Source organism: Callorhinus ursinus, unplaced genomic scaffold (genome assembly GCF_003265705.2).
Source record: "Callorhinus ursinus isolate GAN/ISIS: 27379988/994484 unplaced genomic scaffold, GSC_fseal_2.0 scaffold23, whole genome shotgun sequence".
NCBI lineage: Eukaryota > Metazoa > Chordata > Mammalia > Carnivora > Otariidae > Callorhinus > Callorhinus ursinus.
Window position 1 is genome coordinate 25,511,537 of NW_027397085.1, and position 22,586 is coordinate 25,534,122.

At 41.8% G+C, this 22,586-nt stretch overlaps 1 protein-coding gene across 15 annotated transcripts in view; it reads right to left on the reverse strand.

Moving 5' to 3' along the window:
- ARHGAP26 (Rho GTPase activating protein 26) overlaps nucleotides 1–22,586 on the reverse strand; it is a 451,561-nt gene that overhangs the window by 181,999 nt on the left and 246,976 nt on the right. For all 15 annotated transcript variants that reach the window (XR_012382106.1, XR_012382105.1, XM_073905517.1 and 12 more), the window contains exons 13-14: nucleotides 10,238–10,303; nucleotides 5,809–5,883 (exon numbers count right to left, since the gene is read on the reverse strand). Coding sequence is in view for 13 of the 15 variants with exons in the window: in XM_073905517.1 (XP_073761618.1) it covers nucleotides 5,809–5,883; nucleotides 10,238–10,303 (141 nt within the window). In the remaining 2 variants the exon portion in view is untranslated. The remainder of the gene's footprint in view (nucleotides 1–5,808; nucleotides 5,884–10,237; nucleotides 10,304–22,586) is intronic.

The following is a 22,586-nucleotide window of genomic DNA, read 5'->3' on the forward strand; positions in this document are numbered from 1 at the left end:
AAAACAGAATATGATCAAATATGATCAGACTAGTGCATAGATCAGTGCCACAAACTAGATTTTGGGCGTATTTTGGTCTGTTAGAAGAAAGTGCCTTCCAAAATTTTAAAGAAAGAAAAACTTATATATGTACAAAAATAAGGGTTAATACGATGAAGGGATAGAATATGACTGTAAAGATGAAAATTATAAAAGATTTTATAAAAGGAATTGATAAGAAGTTGTTTGAAAAAAGAAAGAAGAGGATTTAAAAAAAAAAGAAAAAAAAAGGTAGCGAATGTGATCAGGCAGGAGACTAGAACAAAGCAATACGCTAGAGATTTAGGGTATATTTTGATCTGTTAGAAGAAACTGTATCTCAAAATTTTAAAGAGAGAACAACTTATATATATATGCCAAAAATAAGGGTAACTACTATGAAGGGATAGAATATGACTCTAAAAATGAAAAATAAAAATGTTTTTTAAAAAAGGGATTGATAAGATGTTGGTTGAAAAGGGAAAAAAGGAAAATTAAAAAAAAAAAGACAGTTAAAAAAAATTAACTTTGAAAGACTAAAGAATCATGGTAAAAAAGCCATGAATTCTATGTGCAGTATTCCCCTAGCGCTGGAGTTCTGCCGTTCTCATTGATCGGTAAACTTGGTCTTGGCTGGCGGTTCTTGCTGATCTTCTGGGGGAGGGGCCTGTTGCCGTGGCTCCCAAATGTCTTTGCTGGAGGTGGAATTGCCCCGCCCTTGCCGGGTCCAGGCTAAGTCATCTGCTCAGGTTTGCTCTCGGGAACTTTTGTTCCCTGAAAGCTTTCCGATGGGCTTTGGAGGATGAGAGTGAAAATGGTGGCCTCCCAATCTCCGCCCCAGAGGAGTCGAGAACTCGGGGGCCCCACTCCTCAGTGCACCCCCAGAGAAAAGCAGTCACTCCCATCTCCCCAGTCTCCGGCTGCACTCTGTGTTCACCTGGCCTGTGACCCAGTGTTTCTATCTCTGGCGCACAACCCTGTGTGGAGTCTCCAAACCAGCAGATCCCTGCGGTGCGCTCCCGCACCACTCCTCCTGGGGGAGAAAGGGGAGTCTCCCTGGATCTGCCGCTTGTTGGGTCCCTGCTGGAGGAGCAGTGGCCTGACTGTGCCGTGGATTATGGTTTATGGCAACCCTGAGCTGAGAGCCTGCGCCTCGGCTAGGTCTCTGCAGCCAGCTTCCCCGCTCCAATACCTGGGAACTCTGCCATACTCAGGCACCCCGTCTTTCTGTGACCCCGAGGGTCCTGAGACCACACTGTCCCAGAGAGGGTTCCACCCCCCGCTTAGCCACTGGAGCAACGTCCCTCAGCGGAGCCAACTTCTAAAAGTTCTCATTTTGTGCTCTGCAGCTCTATCAGTTGCCAGAAGTGGTGGACGGAGGCCCCCTCCCCTGCCGTCTATCCTCCCGAATACTGCCTCGGATTCACTTCTCCCCACGTCCTACCCTCCAGAAAGTGGTCGCTTCTCTGTTCAGAGAGTTGTTACTATTCTTTTCTTCGATCTCCTGTTGAGTTCGTAGGTGTTCAGAATGGTTTGATCCCTATCTAGCTGAATTCCTGGGACCAGAGGAAATCCAGGTCTCCTGCTTCTCCGCCATCTTGCTCCGCCCTCTCCCCATTCTCCATTTCTGATAAGATCTTGCACTGTGGTCATCTTTCAGCTCTGATTGAGCCTCAGTTTGGATTCTAGTCTATCTGTAACATTCTCCTGGTAGAGGCAGCTGGCCTTGTGACTTTCAGCTGCTGGTTATTAGTTTTTCATGACATTTCTCAGATATTCATGATTATTTTGTCTGCCCCTAGGAAAACTGAGGAAGAGAACAGGACAAATATTTTGTTTGAGAGCCACTAAGAGAAGTGATAAAAACAAGATCCTTTCACACCACTCTTTGCTTAGCACAACTGAGCTAAACTGGTTCTTTTTTCTGGCAAACCCATCCAAAATGTCCTATTTCTTTTCACTAGTATCACCTTACATAATAATCTGTCATCTTTGAAATCTCTTTGTCCCATATCCAGTAGGTTACAAAGTCCTGTTGTTCATTTTGAGCCTTTTTTCCCTAATATCAGAGCATCTACTTGGTCCAGCCCTCGTTTGGCTATATGCTGCTTAATTATTACAACTATCTTCTTTCTCTGTGTCTCTCCATATCAAATACAGGCTCCCCATTGCTGCCAGTACTACCCTCCTAAGACTACAGTCTGATCTTGTTAAACCTGTGTTGGACATACTTTCTTTTTTTTTTAAATCTACCCAGCAGCCATTATTTCAGGAAAGCACTCTCCAACATTCTTTTAATAATTCTGCTCAGTCCACAGGCTTCTATGGACTAACCCCCTTCCTATTCCACTTTGCCACACCTCCCAATATCACCAGAGATAAGCAAGGGATCAAGGCCATCCAGATCCATCTGCTGTAGGTCATGTGACTGCCCTGAGACTGAGAAATGACTCATGTGAATGGCCCCATGCTGACCAATCAAAGTCCTCCATGAACTGTAAAGAAAGATACTCTCAGGTCGACTGGGTGGCTCAGTTGGTTAAGCGACTGCCTTTGACTCAGGTCATGATCCCAGGGTCCTGGGATTGAGCCCCGCATTAAGCTCCCAGGTTGATGGGGGACCTGCTTCTCTCTCCCCCTCTGCCGCTCCCACTGCTTATGCTCTCCTGCTCTCTGTCAAATAAAATCTTAAAAAAAAAAAAAGAAAAAAGAAAGATACTCTCTACTCAGTGATGTAAGATTGACAAACCGCTGAGGCTGAACAACGTGGGACATTCCCACAAAGAAAACAGCTGATATAAAGACAAGCAGAGATCACAGATAATGAGAAGCCAGAAGAAAGGAGTGGGAAAGACTCCAGCAAAGGTAAAGAGGTCATTGGAGCCACCACATCCTGCTATGCTTCTGCCATCTTGGACTGAGCAGTTGTGTGAGCAAATTAATGCCTTTTATTTTTCCTTTAAAGTGTTCTGAATTGTCTTCTTGACACTGTGTGTGCAAAAGAGCCCTCACACATACAGCATCACTACTTAGATACTTTTTTGGGGGTGGCAAGGGGCAGAGGGAGAGGGACAGAGAGAATCTTAAGTAGGTTTCATGCTGGGCATGACACAGGGCTCAATCTCACAGCCCTGAGATCATGGTCTGAGCCGAATCAAGAGTCAGAAACTTAACCAACTGCGCCACCCAGGTGCCCCACTACTTAAAAACCTTTAATAGAGTCTTTTTTTTTCCTGTAGGAAATAAAACTCTCACAAACTTCTTAGCACAATATTCAAGTTCTTTGACAAAAGGGACCACCTTAGCATTTCAGTTTTAACTCTCCTGATCCAGCCTCAAGCACTTTCAAATATTAAAATAATATTAAGTTAGTACCCTCTACTATAGCCACCACTGACCCTAGCTTCTGCCCTTCATGCTACTTACTGCTCATTTCCTTAATCTTAATTATTCTCCTATTCTTTCCTTCAATACTCAATGTTCCAGATATGGCTTGTAATAGGTGCCAGTATCATATTTTACATCACGATGCTCATGCATGTATATTTCCCCCTATCAGACTCTGCAGACAAGGACTGAATCTTTCTGAAGTTTCAGCTCTAGCACCTGACAATCTGCTATAAGAAGCACACACTCCACACGTTTGCAACTCGGATCAGAAATGAAAGACTGAGGGTTGATACCTGTTAGAATCTTAATTCTTCTTTACATTACAATTTCTCAAAAATTCACCATGTCACTGTACAACCCAGTAATCAAACTTATGGGCAGTTATCCCAGAGAAACAAATTTATGTTCACATTTAAAACCTGTACAGAACTATTTACAGCAGCTTTATTCCTAATTTACCCATATTGGAAAAAACCCAGATGTCCCCCAACAGGTGAATGGTTAAACAAACTGTGTATATCAATACAATGCAATACTACTCAGCAATAAAAAAGAACAAAGTATTGATACAACAACTAGAAAATATCTCAAGGGAATTATGCTGAATGAAAAAAAAAGCGAATCTAAAAAGATTACATATGATTCCCCTGAGATAATCTTGAAATGACAAAATTAAAGAAATGCGCAAGAGATCAAGAGTCGGCAGGGGTAAGGGAAGTAGGTGAGAGGTTAAGCAGATGGATGGAGCCATAAGAGGGCATCGCAAGGCATCCTTGTAGTGATGACACTGTCCTGAATCTTGACTGTATTAATATCCTGGTGGTGACATCTTACTACAGTGTAGCAAGATGTTACTATTGGAGGACAGTGTGTAAAGGTACATATAACTCTGTTTTATTTCTTAGAACTGCATATAAATGTAAAATTATCTCAAAATAAAAGTAGATTATGCTAAGTGAAGTAAATCAAGCAGAGAAAGACAATTATCATATGGTTTCACTCACATGTGGAACATAAGCAATAGCACAGAGGACCATAGGGGAAGGGAGGGAGATCTGAAGGGAGAGAAATCAGAGAGGGAGACAAACCATGAGAGACTATGGACCCCGGGAAACAAACCGAGGGTTTCAGAGGGGAGGGGGGTGGGGGAGGGGGTAACAGGGTGATGGGTATTAAGGAGGGCACGTGTTGTGATGAGCACTGGGTGTTATACGTAATTAATGAATCACTGAACACTACATCAAAAACTAATGATGTACTATACAGTGGCTAACTGAACATAAAAACAGAAACAAAACAAAAACTAGCCACACTGCAAATCTGAACCAAGAACCAGATTCTCAGTGCAAGAGGACCTCACAAATAATCATACTTTCAAACAAAATATCTTACTGTAACTGGCAACAGAATAGGGTTTTGCCAACAAGAAGCAACGAGCTCTCTAGAAAAAGGGACAGGTAAGAGTCATTCTGGACAATATGAGAGAGGAGATTTCTTTACATACGAAAACTATGTTCAGAAACTGGATGGCAAAAAAAAAAAAAAAAAGACAAATATTAACAAGAGAAGTATCCCTGCCCAGACAATGAGCAGGGACCCTAAGTGATAGTCCATCTCTACAAGTGCCCGGCTGGGCTTCCATGGGGATGAGTAACAGCCACTGATACGTGAAATCTGATCTGTTTGCCATTTAAATCCATGTGACTCACTGAAGCTGGCTGCATTCACATCTAAAAATATAGGAAATCTGCTGCCTAAGCAAATTGGCTCATTGACGCATGGGGTTTTGATTCAAACACTACACATTTGGAGATAGTGGTTTTATATTTATGTCAGCTAGCTGTAAGGGAGGTTCTGCTCCTCAAATGCCAGAGTCTAGGTAGAAATCTAGATGCAAAGAGGATCACAAGAATTATCTGCTTATATACATGTTATCTGGCAGTCACGTGACACCTTTTTGGTAACAGGGAACATAAGATCTGAGGTGCTTTGCAGGCTAGAAGGATGCCCTTCCTTGGGCATTGGGTGTGCCCCACTAAATGCCTGTCTCCAAAGAGGACAGTGGAGTCATAAGCTATAAACGACAGAGTAGGGTGTGGTGGTCACATGAGTGACTGCGTGCCACTTGGACTGGCAGTGGCTGAGTCTACAAACACAGGGTGTGGTGCTTTGGCCCTGCCATTTTTTTTTGTTTGTTTTGTCCAGTCCCACTAAGTATCTCTTCCAGTAATGCCTACAGCCATAACAACTGGTGAGTGGGGCAGCTGATTTCTGGGTGTTCCCTCTTGGACACCCAATTCCTTCCCAAGAGGCTGTTCATATTCATGGAACCAGTAACTTTTCAGAGGTGCCCCCTTGAGCCCACTGGGACCTGCCTGGCACAGCCACTGCTGCACTCACCCATCAGGACACTGAGTAGCTTCTGCACTCTGGAATTGACCCCCACGATTCGGTAGAGCCCTTGCTCATTGATCCCTGAGAAGAGAAACAGTGATGATTTAATTAGAGGCATGTCAGAACACAAGTTAAGCCAACCCAGCCATATGCACTTTTTCATTTTCTCGGTCCTTCTAAAACCCATTCTAATTAAAGTCCCCTGTCACTCAACTCTGCTCTTAGCGAAGGAGTGGGATTTGGTGCAGCTGTCTAGGATTTCACGGGTGTGCTGCACACTTCAGCCCTTGTGTTAGTTCAGTTCAGTCAACAGAGGGGAAAGAAACCTTCCTCTTCTCTTGCCAAACGCAGCATCTGAAGAGTTTTGAAAGATGCCAAATATATACTTTTAAATATGCTACATTTAACCAATTTTTAAATTTAAAAAGCCAAAACTGATGTGATAGAAATTTCATGCTGTAGAAAAGAAAAAATGCTTTATAATCTATTTTCAAATACAGAATAAAAATACAGAGGTGTGAGAGCATTTTTAATTTTGGACAATGTTCACCAAGACTGAGAAATTAGGAAATCCATTTATTTGTCATGTGAACATTCTTTATGAAGAAAAAGGAGAATTACCTTCATTCAACCCAAGTAAATGTGCAGTTGAACTAGAAGGGGATTACCTAAAAACAGCCAAAGAACCAAAACTAAGCCACCTCAGTGCTTTGTTCATTTGAGTGCAAGGATTGGATCACCGCTATACCATTTACAAAAGGGAACCATTTAGACCAAGTGACTGAAGAAGTGATTTTTCTGTTTAGCCCTAGGCCCATCATACCCCACACCTTTCAACTAACTGGTCACCTGCTTCCCATCTTATTCCCCTGATGTCCCTTTTCCAACCAGTATCCAAAACGAACTTCTTGAAGTATGTATCAGTTCAAATCCTCTCTTTACTCAAAACTTTCCAATGGCTTCCCATGGCATTTAGACCATAATCAAAATTTACTGTGGCCCACAAGGCCCTGCAGGATTAAGCACAGGCCCACTTCTGCATCATCAACCACTTTCACTCTGCTCCAGCTACACTGGTCTTCCTGTTTCTCCCACACATCAAGCTTGCGCACCCAAATCACAGCCTCTGCACAGCTGTTTCCTCCACCTGGAACATGCTTCTCCCAGATCTTTTTATCATTCAGGTCTCAACAGAAATGCAACCTCTTCAACCTAAAGCATCCCATGACCAACACTACTGGCTGGTCCCCTACCCTCTTTTCTTTGTAGCAAGTAACAATACGTGAAATTATCTTTCTTTTTTGGTTTCTTGTTTGTCATTCTCCCCACAACTATGACATAAACTCTATGTACAGTGATTCTGTCTTCTTTACCATTATAGGCCCCGTACTTAGGTCAGTATACAATACATGACACAATGAATAAAACACTGAGTTTTACTCCTTCAGGGCCACTACTTTGGGACCAAAACAAAATTTCCTGGAAGAAATTTGGGAAAAGGCTGATTCTACAGTGTCTCCAACCAGGCCCATGTAGAATTAAGGAATAAAAAGAAGTGGTCTAGAATGATAGGATTTTATAGCTAAAAAAGACCTGTAAAAGCACGTACATCAGCCTGCATGGCTCGGCGGCTAGGAGACTGTGATCTAAAACTAAGGGATGGGCCCCAAGCTACTTAACGGCAGAACCATTACTCAGTAACGTGGTGGCTTAAAGGGCTTGTCCCTTCTCAAGTGTCTCTACTTCTGTCCTTGACCTTTCCTGGAACTGGATACAACCCTGTCTCCTGCTAGACGATGATTAACGAACTCCAGAAAATATGGGATGTCTGTTCACCTCTGGTCACCACAAAAAATTATATACATACATGCATTCCAGTAGGAAAATAATCACTTCTTTCAAGTATTTATGCTAAAATGGCATTTAACTCACACTGTCCTCTTTTCCTTTTTGTGTCAAATGAAAACTTTCTTACAAGTGAAAACATACCATTCTCATCTTTATTTTAGAGCAGGAGGGGAGAAAGAGGCAGAGGCTAGGACACCAAATCTATGGTGACCTTGTTCTTCCTCTACTACTTATTATGTATATTTTCTGGCTTTATATCATAAAAAGCTGTCCTCCTGAGCCACTGGTCTGCGTTTATCACAGGCTCTGTGAAGCGTTTTAAATGATTACATTTCCCTATTGGTTTGGCTGCTGAGAACTCAAAGAGGTGGCCCACCTCAGGCAAGCGGATGAATTTCACAGTGGAGGGGAGGGGATTTTTTGTTTTGAACTTACTTTTGGCAGCCTTTTTATTATGCCTCTACTTTTGTTAACCCTGTACCTCTTATTCCTAATTCTTTTCTCTTAGAATGAACAGAAAATTAAAACACCTGTTGAAAAACTGCCTTAGTAACAGTTTGAAAATTCAGAAATTGCCATTGAGGCAAGTAGATAAACCAAAGGAAGACAGTAAGAAGAGTGGGGAGCCCCTCTGACGACATGGTGGTACCTGAACATATATGGATCTCCCTTCCCCCCACCACCCCCAGAATGCATTCATACTGTGCAGGCTGTTCCGTAACTTTCATTTTTCACTTAATATGTAATAAGGAAAGCTTGGCATGTCAATAAATGTATTTCCCTGCAGTTTTAGCGATTCACGGCTTTTTACCGCATGGATGTACAACTAGTGATTCAACCAGTTTTTGAAACATTTGACCAGTTTCTGTTTTTTACTTTAACATCATTGTGTAAACAGCTTTGTGGCTCAACCTGCCTGTGTCCTTATTTCCTCCAGATCAATTCCCAGAAATCTCACCTATTTCTACTTTATATTCTCTGGCTGTATTTCACTTCTCTTTGCAAGCTGCCTTAACTCTTTATTGAAGGAAGGTATAGCAGAAATAAGCAAACATTTAAAAAATCTTAGAACGCATTCAAATAACTACTTTGGAAAGAACACTTTCTGACTGGGTAGGAGGAGTGGCTCATACAGTTAAGATTTTTTTCATCCCCTTTACTCAATGCTTTATACTTTATAAAGATATTTATATCTTATACTTATAATGTAATAATTACAATAGAACTCTTACTAGTTACGGATCCTGCTTTAAAAGATAAAACTTCTTTCAATCAAGTGAAAAAGACTAATGGGTTGAGAGGCTGTGGAATAGTAAGACTCACATCTTTAACAATGGTTCAAACCAAATCCACAGCAAAGTTAGTTAACAGCTTTTCTCAGGAGTATCATAGACCAGAGTACTCAAAGCTCCCAACTGCCAGAACTGAGACTCTCCTTTGGGTCGACATCGAAGGATGGGAAGGAGACCACTGGGATGAATTAGCTTCCCTGATTCTTCAAGTCCTGCTCCCACAGCCCCAGGAAGGGTCAATGTCCAAGAGGCAGGGCCTGGCTACAGCACTGCTACAGCAAACCAGGGGCCTGACCCCTTCTACCCACCTGGATAGTCACCAGGGACTGGCTTTTCATAGCACGGTTCTTAACCTGGCATCCACAGACCCCAGGAGTGCACTAGAGAATTCAGAGTGTCAATGAACTTAGGCAGGAAAACAATTATGCCTTTACTTTCATGACCCTGTCACTGAATTTAAACATTTCCTTCCATTATGATATAAGCAATAAATCACAGTGTTAGCAATACCTGTGACTTGCTCAGAAATCAGTTATTTTCATAACACACTGCGACTTTTATAGACATCTTGAAATATCAGGCCAGCTGACCCTTGATCAACACGGGTTTGAAATACACAGGTCTACTTACACATGGATTTTTTTTCAATAAACACACTACAGTACAATCAATGTGCTTTATGATCTTTTAATATTTTCTTTTCTCTAGCTTACTTTATTGTAGTATTACAGTATATAATACATGTTACAGATAAAATATGTATTAATTAATTGCCTATGTTATTGGTAAGTCTTCTGGTCAACAGAAAGCTGTTAGTAGTTGTTTGTGGGGGAATCAAAAATTATATGCAGATTTTCAACTGCACGGGAGGGTAGGGGGTCGGCACCCTGAACTTCCACATTATTCAAGGGTCAACTGCATTTCCAAATTATGCCAGTTATCAGACCTGTGTCTATTACTTATTATTTAAAGTGGTAACAAAGAAACACATATACTATTACATCACAACTAGGTCTTCCAATATTTTAACTGAATTCCAGTAACTAGACTCCTTATTATCCTATGTATTTGACACGTATGTCTTTAAAACATTCTACTAATCAGCCAAAGAGGTTGATGACACCAAATCGATTGAGGGCCCCTGCTTCAGAGCAACACAACCTGTAGAAACACACTAATAATGGCACTTGGGGAGTTAATGAGTCACTTAAAATCGGGAAACAGGTAGCAGGTCTGACACCTCACCAGATGTGTGACCTTCACTGAGAACAATGTCATCTGTTGAACGACTTTACCTCTGGTTTCCACAGCGTGGATGCATTTCCTGATTATGCTGAAGCCAATGCTGTCCAACTGTGCAGCTGAAAGAGGAAGAGAGGGGCAGTCAAGTTGCTGGCCATGCATACCAACCTCAGACAAGGTCTGACAGACCCAGGATCAATCAGTCCCATGGTTTGGCCACAGATAAAAATGATCAAAAAAAAAAAAAATCAGCAGGCATTCACTGAGAGATTACCATATGCCAGGTCCACTTCTAAGTGCTTTGTTTATATTATCTCATTTAATTCTCATGGTCACTCAGCAAAGTTATCCTCTATTTACAGTTGAGGACACTGCAGCATAGTGATATGCGCTTTGCCAAAGGAATAAGTAGGCATCCTTTAAATCACTTGTTCTGTTATTGTCAGGAACTATTGGACTAACTGCTTCCTGGCCTCCCTCAAAAAGCATAAATTAAGTGGCACAATAAATGTTAGATAAATGCTTTACACAGATTATCTCAGTTAATCCTCGTAAATCCGCTAGGCTGATACTAGCATTAGCTCCATATTATAGATGAAACAACTGAGATTTGGCAAAGCTAAATGGCTTGATCAAAGCTGCAGAGCTAATAGGTGGGAGACTCACTCAGAGCCTGTGAAGACCTAACTGCCTTAAATATGACCTTGAATTAAAGAGAGAAGTCGAATCCTGCTCAGGTGATTAGAAAAGAAGGAAAAAATGGCAAAAGGAAAAGTGACCTAAAGGAAAATAAAAGCAACCTAGAACAAAGAAGTTACCTGATGAATAAGCACAAGGCAGTAGAGCCATCCTGTGTGCGATCTGTCAGCAAGTAGTAAGAGTTTTCCACCTGCTACAAACCCCACTAATGTGACTCAGAAAATTAACAATCAAATAGCAGCAACCTTTTCCACAGCTCAGAACCAACTTCCAACCTGGCAGTGAGGCTGGGAACCCACCAAGATTCATCTCCATGTTTGGATTACCCAGTGAGAAGATGTGGATGGTAACTGTTAAGAATGGGTTCACCTTTTGAGTACCTTGGGACATCAGGGCAAGACATTCTATAAATTCATGGATCACAGAGGAGAAGAGAATGGTAGAAAGTAGGAAGGGAAGTATTTTTAAACAATTTGTCATCATCCTGGGCAAGAAATAAACTTGTAAAATATGAGAACTATTGAACTCATTCTTTGATCTAATCCAAACAGAACCTTTCTCAAAAAAATTTTTTTAAGTTTTTAATTTTAATTCCAGTGTAGTTAACATATAGTATGATATTAGTTTCAGGTGTACAATGTAGTGATTCAACACTTCCACACATTAGCTAGTGCTCATCACAAGTGCACTCCTTAATCCCCATCACCTATTCAACCCATCCCCCCACCCACCTCCCCTTTGGTAACCATCAACGTGTTCTCTATAGTTATAAGCTTGTTTTTTTGGTTTGTCTTTCCTTTTCTTTCCTTTGCTCTTTTGCTATGTTTCTTAAATTCCACATGAGTGAAACCATATGCTATTTGTCTTTCTCTGACTTATATGCCTTAGCATTATACTCTCTAGTTCCATCCATGTTCCTGTAAATGTCAAGATTTCATTCCTTTTTAATGGCCAAATAATATTCCATTGTATGTATGTACGCATGCATATATATATATACATACATATATATATATATATATATATATATATATATATATGCGCCACATCTTTACCCATTCCTCTATCAATGGACACTTGGCTGCCTCCATAATTTGGCTACTATAAATATTGTTTCAATAAACATGGGGGTGCACCTTGCTCTAATTCTTTATGTATACGAGTGAACTTACATCCAATGAAGATAAAGATCCTTAAGAAAATCACTGCATTCCTCAAACTAAAAAGGAATGATTTATTAAAAATTCTCTTCTCAAAGGAAATAAAATAACTCTTATTCTTACCGACATACCTTTCATTTACTGATACTTATTTTAAACACATTTGGTCTCTAGGATAGTCAGTAAAGTACCAGAAAAGGAGGAAAACAGTATTTCTCTTCCTGGAGACTACCTGCTATACAAACCACCGCTCTTACTCTCTTAAAGTTGTAAGGAGTCTACTAACTTACTCTCATGCTTTTTCTAGTATAAACCAAGTATTTACTCTGCAAATCATGCAGTACAGAGCTTTCTGACTCAAAGCTGCCAAGTCAGATTGAAATCAGTCTTCCAAATGAAACTCAATCAACTCATGCCATAGACTTTTCCCAAATTTAATAACAAACAGTGATACACAGGCTAAATACCTGTTAAAATCTAGGCAAAGATTATTTAAAATAAGAGTTTTATTGAGATATAATTCACATACTATAACATTCACCCATTTAAAGCTCAAAATTCATTGGTTTCTAGTATACTTACAAAGTTATGAATCAGGCACCATTATTTGATTCCATAACATTTTCATTCTCTTCCACATAAAACTTCATACACATTAGCAGTCACACCCTATTTCCTGCCTTCCATCAGTTCCTAAAAATCAGTCATCTGTTTTCTGTCTCTATAGATTTGCCCATTCTAGGCAAGTAATATAAACGGAATCATATAATACAAGGTCTTTTATGTCTAGCTTCTTTCACTTGGTATAATGTTTCCTAGAGTCATGTATGTTGCAGCATCAATACATAATTCCCTTTTATGACTATATTCTATTGTCTGGATATATCACATGTAATTTGTCCATCCACTGTTGTTTCTACTTTCTGGTTATGAAATGCTGCTAGGAACATCTCTGTGCAAGTCTTTGTGTGGACATATATTTTCACTTCAGTTTATACCTACAAGTGGAATAGCTGGATTACATGGTAACTGTGTGCTGAACGTTTTGAGGAACTGCCAAACTACTTTCTAAAGCAGTACACCATTGTGCCTTACCAGCGATGTATGAGGGTTCCAACTTCTCCGCATCCTCGCTGATATCTGTTATTGTCTTTTGTATTATAGCTTTCTTAGTGGGCGTGAAGTGGTATCTCATTGTGGTTTTGATTTGCATTTCCCTAGTGACTAATGATGTGGGGCATCTTTTCATGTACAGGGGAGGATATTCATTCCTTTATACAGTAATCAGAACAGAGCCTACTGGAAACTATTTGTCAGAAGGGAAACTAGTTTTTGTTCTTTAGGAGGTTTCCAAAACGTTTATAACTATGATTCAATAGTCAGTTGAAGCCTTTTAGTTCTTCTTTTGAGAGGTGATCAACGGAATTTATGCACAGGGATGATAGCTGAAAAAGTTCAGGAGGAAAAGAACCACCATTTTGCACCATCCTCTGGAGCGCTGCTGAGACTGATTCCAAGCTTGGATGCTTTAAGAGTACGTTTGCGGCATGATCTTGTTCTACACATTGATCAACATCTATCTTGGACAAAAAGTATTTTGCTTCCTTTACCCCATAAACAGTGGCAAAAGTTTTGGAAGGTTGAAATAACCTGGCAGCTGACAGTGACAATGCCAGTAACCAAAAGATACCTGCTCATAAAGCCATCGGCATAACTAGCAGAAGTAAGGACAGAGCTAGAGATAGACCTGCAAGGCCAAGTGAGTCCTTGAATGCAAGAAGCAAGATCCTTTCCTAGGTAAGTAATAGCTAATGGAAAAGAATGCAATGGAACCTTCCAAGTATATCCAGAAAAAATCAAATTCCACTAACCTACACTAATTACCATTACTTCTTTTAGAAATTAACAAAGCAAACTGCCCCCCTCCCCAAATCTCTTAGCAATTCTCCTTTGGTTTTCCCAACATTATTAAGTTCTTTCATTTGTTTTAAACCTGCTAACTCCTTTTCTTGAAATAAATCTTACACAGACATTACACACAAAGGCCTTACACATTACACATGTAACATAGTATTAGTATATATTAGTCGTCTTGAGTTCAAAAGTATAACACATTTACATATTACCAAGTCAAAGGGAGTTCAAGGTAACTCACTGTCAACCTCTAGTTGTTCAAGTAGCATTCTGATGATAATTATTACAGTTTTGTAGGCAGATAACACTGTATTAAGAAATGAAATTCATATCAAACAACAGTTCCCAACAAGGAACTCATGATACAGAGTTTCACAATCATTGCTCTAAGTCTCTAAACTGAAACCGGTACAATTATTACATTGCCTGCTGCCCTGGGACATCCCTGTTTGTCCCTGTGTCTCTAAGGCTATGCCACCCACAAGCACACACGTACACACACGCATGTGCGCGTGCGTGCTCACACACACGCATACACATGAAGTTTTGACTTCTATTCTGAACTTGAATTCCCTGCTGATGTCACGATTAGGTTACTAATGATTAACAACTGCTTTATTATTTAACACGCACAGAGTACTACTAATGTAATAGCTATTATAGTGCATACATAACTAGAGATCATTAGTTCTGATCTCTGCCCAGCAGGTACATAATCTAAGTTAATTGAGATCGCCTCTGCTGAAAAGCAAGATCCCACTAAAAGGTTTAGAACATGATCACCACTGAACAGAGTTTGTTAATGACAGAAAAAGTCTGAGCAGACTGCCAGATGGAAGCGGCTGTCCTTAATCCCCTGAAGCAGGTGATTCAGCTCTTTTACTGGGCCAAGGCTCAGAAAAGGTCAGGGATTTATTTGCAATTTCTCTATCCTTATAATCTCCAGGAATAATCTCTCATTAAATATCTACTAGGCTTGCATTATTCCCTTAATTTGACTTGCAATGAGTTGTTGCAGGACCTGTAGCTCCTAGGCCTGCCATCCACTGTCTTGCAGCTAAGGCCCGAAATGGCTTCTCTTCCTCCCTCAGCCTCAACTTCAACTCTGCCCAGGATTCTGCACCAGGCAGCCCAAACAGCTTTCATATAATGACTGTCAACAGAGCTCACACCAAATACCCAGGTTAACCTGCCAAGTTAGAAATCTATCACCGTCTTAATTTTCATTTCAACTTTCAAAGCCTTGTTTGTCTCCTTTTAGAAGAAGGTCACACACGCCTATTTTCTCAAAGTTCTATGGAGAACACAAAAACACCGAGAGTTGGGTTGATGCTCAGTCAGCTCGGAGGATCTTAGGGCAGAAGAGGGAAGAGGATGCTTGGCAGACCACCGGGTATTATGCCTAGGGTACGAACTCCAAGAGCAGGGAGGCAATTTTTAAATCCAGGAACAAACAGTTTTACTGCAAAGGTCTTGAAACAACAACATAGTATATAAGGCTCAATCTAATGATGTTCTTGCCTTGAAAGAGGCGGCTTGCCTAAAAAGAGGTGGCTAGATGGAGAGACATGCTCTGCAGCTTCTTGCACCAAATGCTACCTCACCTGGGATGTTTTCCCTGGCCCTTTCCACCTTAAAAGAAAATGAAGTGTGTAGGTGGTACAAAACCTTTCGCACTTCCCCTCTTTCTTACCTGCATATCCAAATTATCACCAGGTCCCTCAATTTCGTCTAGTTCTCTCCATCTTCACCACCACCATCCTGGTCCTGGCCTCCGTCGTCTGTTACCAGGACTGCTGAGATGACCACCTAACTGGTGTCCTCATATGTCCTATGGCTCCCTCCAGTCTATCTTCCACATTGCAGCCCCCGTGATCTGGACGAAACCAGACCGTGTGCCCTCCCTGTTTAAAATCTCTCAATGGCACCCCACTTTTCTCAGGAAGATAACCCAAATCCTTCACAGGTTTCCCATAACCCTGCATGGTCTAGTCCAGCCTGCCTCATCTCACACTACCCCTCCAGACCTAAGCATCCTACCATAGTGGCTTTCAGAGCATCCAACTGACCACACTTTCTCTCCAGCCTTTGCACATACTGTGGATTTCACTTGGAAGCCCACTGGCCAAAGCAACTGCAAATCCTCAGGTCTCCCCTCAAGTGTCAATTCCTCAAAAATGCCCTCCTGATCTCTCCACCTGGTTCATGTCCTCACTGAAACTTGGATATAGCACTATCAACTTCTTCTTCAGAGTATGTAACATAATTGCAAGTTTACATTTATTTCTGTGATGTTGCCTACCAAACCAGATTTGCATTCATGAAAGCAATGATACATATATATCTTTACTCATTGTTTTATTCAATACTCCATCTCTGCCTTTCACTGTCTACTATGTTGACCATTACGTATGATGGGGAGGGTCACTAAGGGGATATGTGGTGTAGTAAAAACGACCTTTCAAATTCCAATTGTTATAAACCCTAAGAAAGAAGATGAGTTATTTAAGCTCTAGTGCCTAGATTTTTCATCTTTTGGGAAGATATAAATGTTAAATAAAGATATGAGTGGCCTGACCTACCTACTTTCTTCCTGTATCAATACAAAGAGGTATCACCACCTAGCAATACAGCCCCAAGAATAAGTTAAAAAGAAAGGAAAAACAAAAGGTGTGCCAGCCAAGACAGGAAACAGAGAAGATAAAACCAAGTTCTGGTTTTCCTGGACACTTATAGAAATCCTTTGCTTTTCCATCAAGGCATTATCATCACCAAACTGTATGTGGACATGAAGCTGTGGCTGGTGAAAGCGGAAGGTATGGGGCTTCTTTCCATATCATACTATCTAGGCCATCTATACAGACAGGCCTGAGGTCAAGGAAAGCCCCAGAAAATAAGAGCATTCTCCCCTAGAACTGTGTGCTACACGAGAGACCTCATTCTGCAGGTCCAGGAGCCCCTTTACTAAAAATCACTGACCTGCTCTTGCCCTACACCAGTCTTTAGTACTCAAAACATCAAGAAATTTGGCAATAAGTGGCCAAATCACTAATTCTGAATGGAAGGGACCTTTCCATATCACAGGTTGACTGATGGACATATAACATGTGAAAACAACTCTCTGGGATACACCCCTAAGTTACCCCATACACGCATCCTGGGAATTCTAACAGAGCTCAGAAGACAAATCCTTTTCCAAAAGAGAGGAACTAATCTCCTGAATTAGTTTCAACACACATTAGAACACATTACCCATTTTCTTAAAGGTGGTATTCAACAGGTTTTTCCTAGCCTAAAAACCTTTCCCCATGAATCTTACTCAACTTTCCTTTGATCAAAAAAAATCTTTCAAGTTTTTTACAGGAGAAATGGAATTTGCTGGAAGTGCTGGATGTTTGCATAAAAATAAGAGAACCGAAAGGTAAAGGAAGTTACTGCCCCAGTTTTAATGTGGATGGATACAGGAGATTGTCTGGAATGACTATGAGCAGACCACCATTTCATGGACATCTCCAGAGGCATGTTCTCACCTCAGAAATTTACTCAATTTCCCGATGTGCTTTGCTCTTTAAAGTCTGGCTTACCTCGCTCATTCTGAATTTAATCAATTTCAACACTATTAAAAGCCATGAAGAGAAACACCCACATTGAATTAAATACCAAATCCATCTGGAGAATAGATTTGGTATTTCCAACTGGCTCACACACTCGGAGGGGCTCACGTCCTTTCTCCTTATCATGTGAAGACCCAGAGTTGCCAGGCCTTCGTGGCTGTGGCCCCTGGGAAACAATCTTCATGGTGGCAACTCTTAAAAACTTCCAGTGGCGCTGGGAAGTTGGCCAATTGCTTCTTAATTATTCAGGTGTGAATTCCCTATTTTGGGGATTACCAACAGCCAGTTTTTAATCTCAGTTCAGCTCCCCAAGACCCCGTACCCTGTTCTACTCTGTCCTATACTCTGCTCCTCAGCTTTATACATTCAGGGAGTGTGAACTAACTTTAATATTAACTGAAGTCACACAAACAGAAGTGGTATGTACTGGAAAGAGAATGATAAACTTTCAAGCCAGACAGACCTGGATTAAATTCTGGTCTCTGCCACCTCTGACTGGTATGATCATAGGAGAGGTGCTTCACCTCTGACACTTACCTTCCTCTTCTATAGAGTGGGGAGAACTCACCTAGGTGTTGCAAGGGTCAAAGGAAATGTATACTGACTTATTTGGTATTTCAATAAATGGTCATTAGCAATATTAGCAACATTTGATTCAAACTTTCCAGTTGATAAAATATTTTCTATTTTTTTTAAAGATTTTATTTATTTATTTGGCACAGAGAGAGAGATAGTGAGAGCAGGAACATGAGCAGGGGGGCAGCAGAAGAACGAAAATCAGGCTTCCCATGGAGCAGGGAGCCCAATGCGGGGCTCGATCCCAGGACCCTGGGATCATGACCTGAGCTGAAGGCAGATGCTTAATGACTGAGCCACCCAGGCACCCCTATTTTATTTTAATTAAATTCAATTAGCCAACATATAGTACATCATTATTTTCAGATGTAGATAAAACATTTTTCATACCCAAGTTCATATTACCCTACAATAATCCCATGGGGTAAATACTGTTACTGTTCTTACTTATAACTTCTTGCTACATTTCCCCACTAATGAGCTCAGTAAGACATTACTGTGTATAGAATATATTAAAATACTATAGCTTAATTGATTTTCCCAATGTATCTGATAAGTCTTTATGATGAGAAAAGCCAGGCTCACAATGTTAAGTGGTAACAATGACAGCAGTAGCTAACGCTTGCTGAACAAACTGCACTGATCTGGGCTAAGCACTTAAACACACCATGTCCTCATCCGTCATCATCTCTATTATGTAGACAGGAACTCCCAACTCAGATGAGGCTGAGGAAATTCTGGTAAGACTTTGGCCTTAATGAGTGGTAGAACCAGGATTGTAACTCACTCAGTCTGATTCCAGAGCTCATCCCTCATCCCTCATCCACTCCTACTCAAGTTCACATGACCAGTCAGACAGGGACGGGGCAAGGGGAGGGAGGAGGTGCTGGGGAATCATGTTTTCTGGATTCTTCCCTTTCTACTCCAGGTGGAGATCTCAAAACTAGTAGACAAGAGAAAGAGGAGCATGCTTGTTGCCAAGCAGATTGTGGGCACCCTCCCACAGGTTTGGGAACTATTGTCCCCAGCCAGGCACTACACTGACCCTGGCTGGAAGGACAAGATGGGAAGGTACCATATACTACCAGCAAGATTTCCTACTTCAGTACAGTCATCCTGGATTCCTTGCTTTCTCTCCCTCTTCAATCCATTAACCAGCCCCGTCAGGCACCAGTTAAAAACACATCCAGAACCCAGATGCTTCTCACCATCTCCACTGCTAATACTTTGATCCAAGCCACCATCATCTTTTGCCTGTATGGCCCCAATCACTAGCCTCCGAACTGCTTCTCCTTTCACCCCATACAGCTTATTCTCCACCAGGAGCCAGAGACATCTTTTAAAAATACACATTGGCTCATATGTCACTTGCCTGATCACAACTCTCCAGGGACTTTTATGACACTTAGAACAGAAGCTTACCTCCTGACCATGGCCTCACATGGTCTAGTCCCAGCCCACCTGACCACTCTCACTCTGGCCTTCTCCAGTCCAGTCACCATCGTCCTTCCTGATATGCCTTGAACACCGGCGGTTTATTCCCTGCACTTCCAGGCTTCCTCTGCCAGCTCCTGACATCCTCACTCCCTCCATTTGTTCAGGTTTCTGCTCAAATGTAACCTCTTCAGAGAGGCCTCCCTGCTTCAGGTTTTTGGAATGGCTCCCCTTGCCTTGTTATTCCCTATCCCTTTGCTCTTATTTCTTCCCAGCCCCTCTCTCCACCTGAAAGTATACTTCTGTTTACTTGCTGTCTGTCAGTTTCTCTCACTAGTATAACTCCATGAGAGCAGGGACTTTACCTGCCTTGTTCATTACTGTAGCATCAATAAATATTTCCCAGATGAAGCAACAAATACAATCCACATTTTCACCTGCTGAGACACCAGAAACCAATAGGTAAAAAAAGTCCCCACACTCCAGGAGCCTCGAATGCTGAGCAGCTGGCTGAACACACCGGTACCTTCTAGAGCTCAGGGGCGCTGTCGTGAGAAGCACGAGACGAATAGCTCTGACCCGGATCTCACTCATCCCCTCACCTCCAGCATGAATACAGCACATCAGAACTTTTTTTTTTCCCTAGCCTACCAGATATAAAGGCACCTATCTTCTTTTTCATGGTTTCTGGGGACACACAGGAAAAAAAATAAGCCAAGAGGGAGATAGAGTAAACAAAGTAACCTAGGTAACAGGAAAGAGATGAAATCCCTGCCTGGCCTGGAATAAACCTACCAGCTCTCAGCTGAGTCAAGAGAGGTTCTAAGATACCTGTAAAGAGCATTCCAGTTCTCAGCAAGACACCGCAGCCAAAGTGGCAGAGTCTGGGTTCTTGTATAGTACAGGCTGAGGGCGGCAGATCGGCTCGCAGTGGACTGTTTCCTTGTGGGTTTTGACAACTGCAGTCTCCCAGTCCACCTTAAAATTCCCAATCAGGACAGCAGTGAAAGAGCAATGCCTAAGGCACCCCGTGGTAATGCCAACCAGCTTCATCAGGACCACCTGTCTCCTATACAAGGGTCTGGACGTCCGGAGAAGGAATTACAGTCCACAGGCCTCAATTCCTTTCTGTCCTGAGGCATGGGTGGTTGTGCACTGATTTCTCAACCAAAACAAATCGTCACCAGCTTTCTGAAAGAGGAAGTGTTTCAAGCACAGAACCAATGTCTTCTGCCCACCTAGACCCTTTTCCTGCCTTTACCTACCTACCTGTCTTCTCACTTTGATCTGCCCTAGGAATGGTTCAAGTACTTTTTGGTCACAACAAACTGAGGCAGCAAAGGGCAAGAAAGGGGAGGACGTTCATAATCAGAGGCCTAACATTGACATGTGCGGCTATAGTCACCGCCAACTGGTTGTGGAAGATGGGCATACTTCGCCTCTCTAACCCTTCTCATTTGCACAGATCAGGTGCTGTGAAAATCAGCAAGGCAATGTCTGTGAAGGCACTCTGAGGAACTGTAAGCAAACTGTCTACTTTCATGCTTTTATATGAATAGCCTCTGGTTTGGGGTAATGATATTATTGATAACAACAACAGCAAATAATAACATTTAATGACTGCTTAGAATACCAGGCATCACTGAGCTAAAGCTTTCCATCCTAATCCCATTTAATCCATCCAAAAAACCAATGATGTAGGTACTAAAGCTATACTGATATCACAAATTAAAAAATAAAACAAAACCTGAGGCCTGGGGAAATTAATTTCCCAAGGTCACACACCCAGTTAGTCAGGAGGCTGGGATTCCAACCCATGTATGTAATAATATTGCAGAGCCTACTCTCCCAACCACTACTCAACATTTATCCCCACTGTGGGCAAGAGGACTTGATAGCCTCCGCTCAATCTTGTACACTCTGAACACTCTAATCAGGGTGGGAAGGAAAGACCCTGAGAGACCACAAGTATGTACTAAGAAGGAGGATTCAGTTTTCTCATCTGTAAATGGGGTCTATAATACCATCTACCTCACAGGGTTCTTATAAGGAGCAAACAACATAACATATATCAAATCCTGAGCACACTATCCAGTAATTAAGTATGTGCTCAATAAACATTGATCAAGAGCCTTGAGGAAAATCTTTCAGTCTCTGCCTCAACAACTCCTTGCACTGGACTTTAGAACTTAAAGATGCAACCAGAGACCTGATCACTGCTGCTTGGCTGAAGCCCAAACCAGAATGCCAAGGGGTGGTTCACACCTGCCCAGGCCGTGGTCTGCTGTTGGTACAGAGCCTACACTTCTAAGGAGGGATATTAGGCCACAGCAAAGTCACACCATAGCTGCATCTGTCATTCTAAAGTTGGCTGGGAGAGAGGATGGTTTGGTAAGTGTCACTTAGGACAAAGAGAAAGGCTTCTGATTATCTAGGCTAGCCGGAGGAACACCATTACCAGTCATGTCCTTGAGGGATAGGGTCTCACCAAACAAAATGGCTGAGATCCCATATAATAAAAATCTCTGAGGGCACCTGAGTGGCTCAGTTGGTTAACCAACTGCCTTCGGCTCAGGTCATGATCCCAGGGTCCTGGGATCGAGTCCCACGTCGGGCTCCCCCTGCTCTGCAGGGAGACTGCTTCTCCCTCTGCCTCTGCCTGCCACTCCCCCTGCTTGTGCTCTCTCTCTGTCAAATAAATAAAATCTTTAAAAAACTAAAAAAATAATAAAAATCTCTGAGAAAACAAGCTGTCCCTTCCCCTTTCTCTCTTGCTAGTCCCCAACCCCTCAGCCAGGGTTATTCTCAAGCTAGGGCATTATAGCACAACTGAAAATAATTTCAGTCCCATGTGGGCCACATTCACCATGTTGCACACACAAGTCATAATGCAAAGCAAAGTGCAGAAAATCAGCATTTGGGAGAGCTAGAATTATACCATCTTGCCTGCCCCTGGCTCAGAAGATAAAAGTGGTAGCCACAGAAACCTGCCATAGCATTGGAGG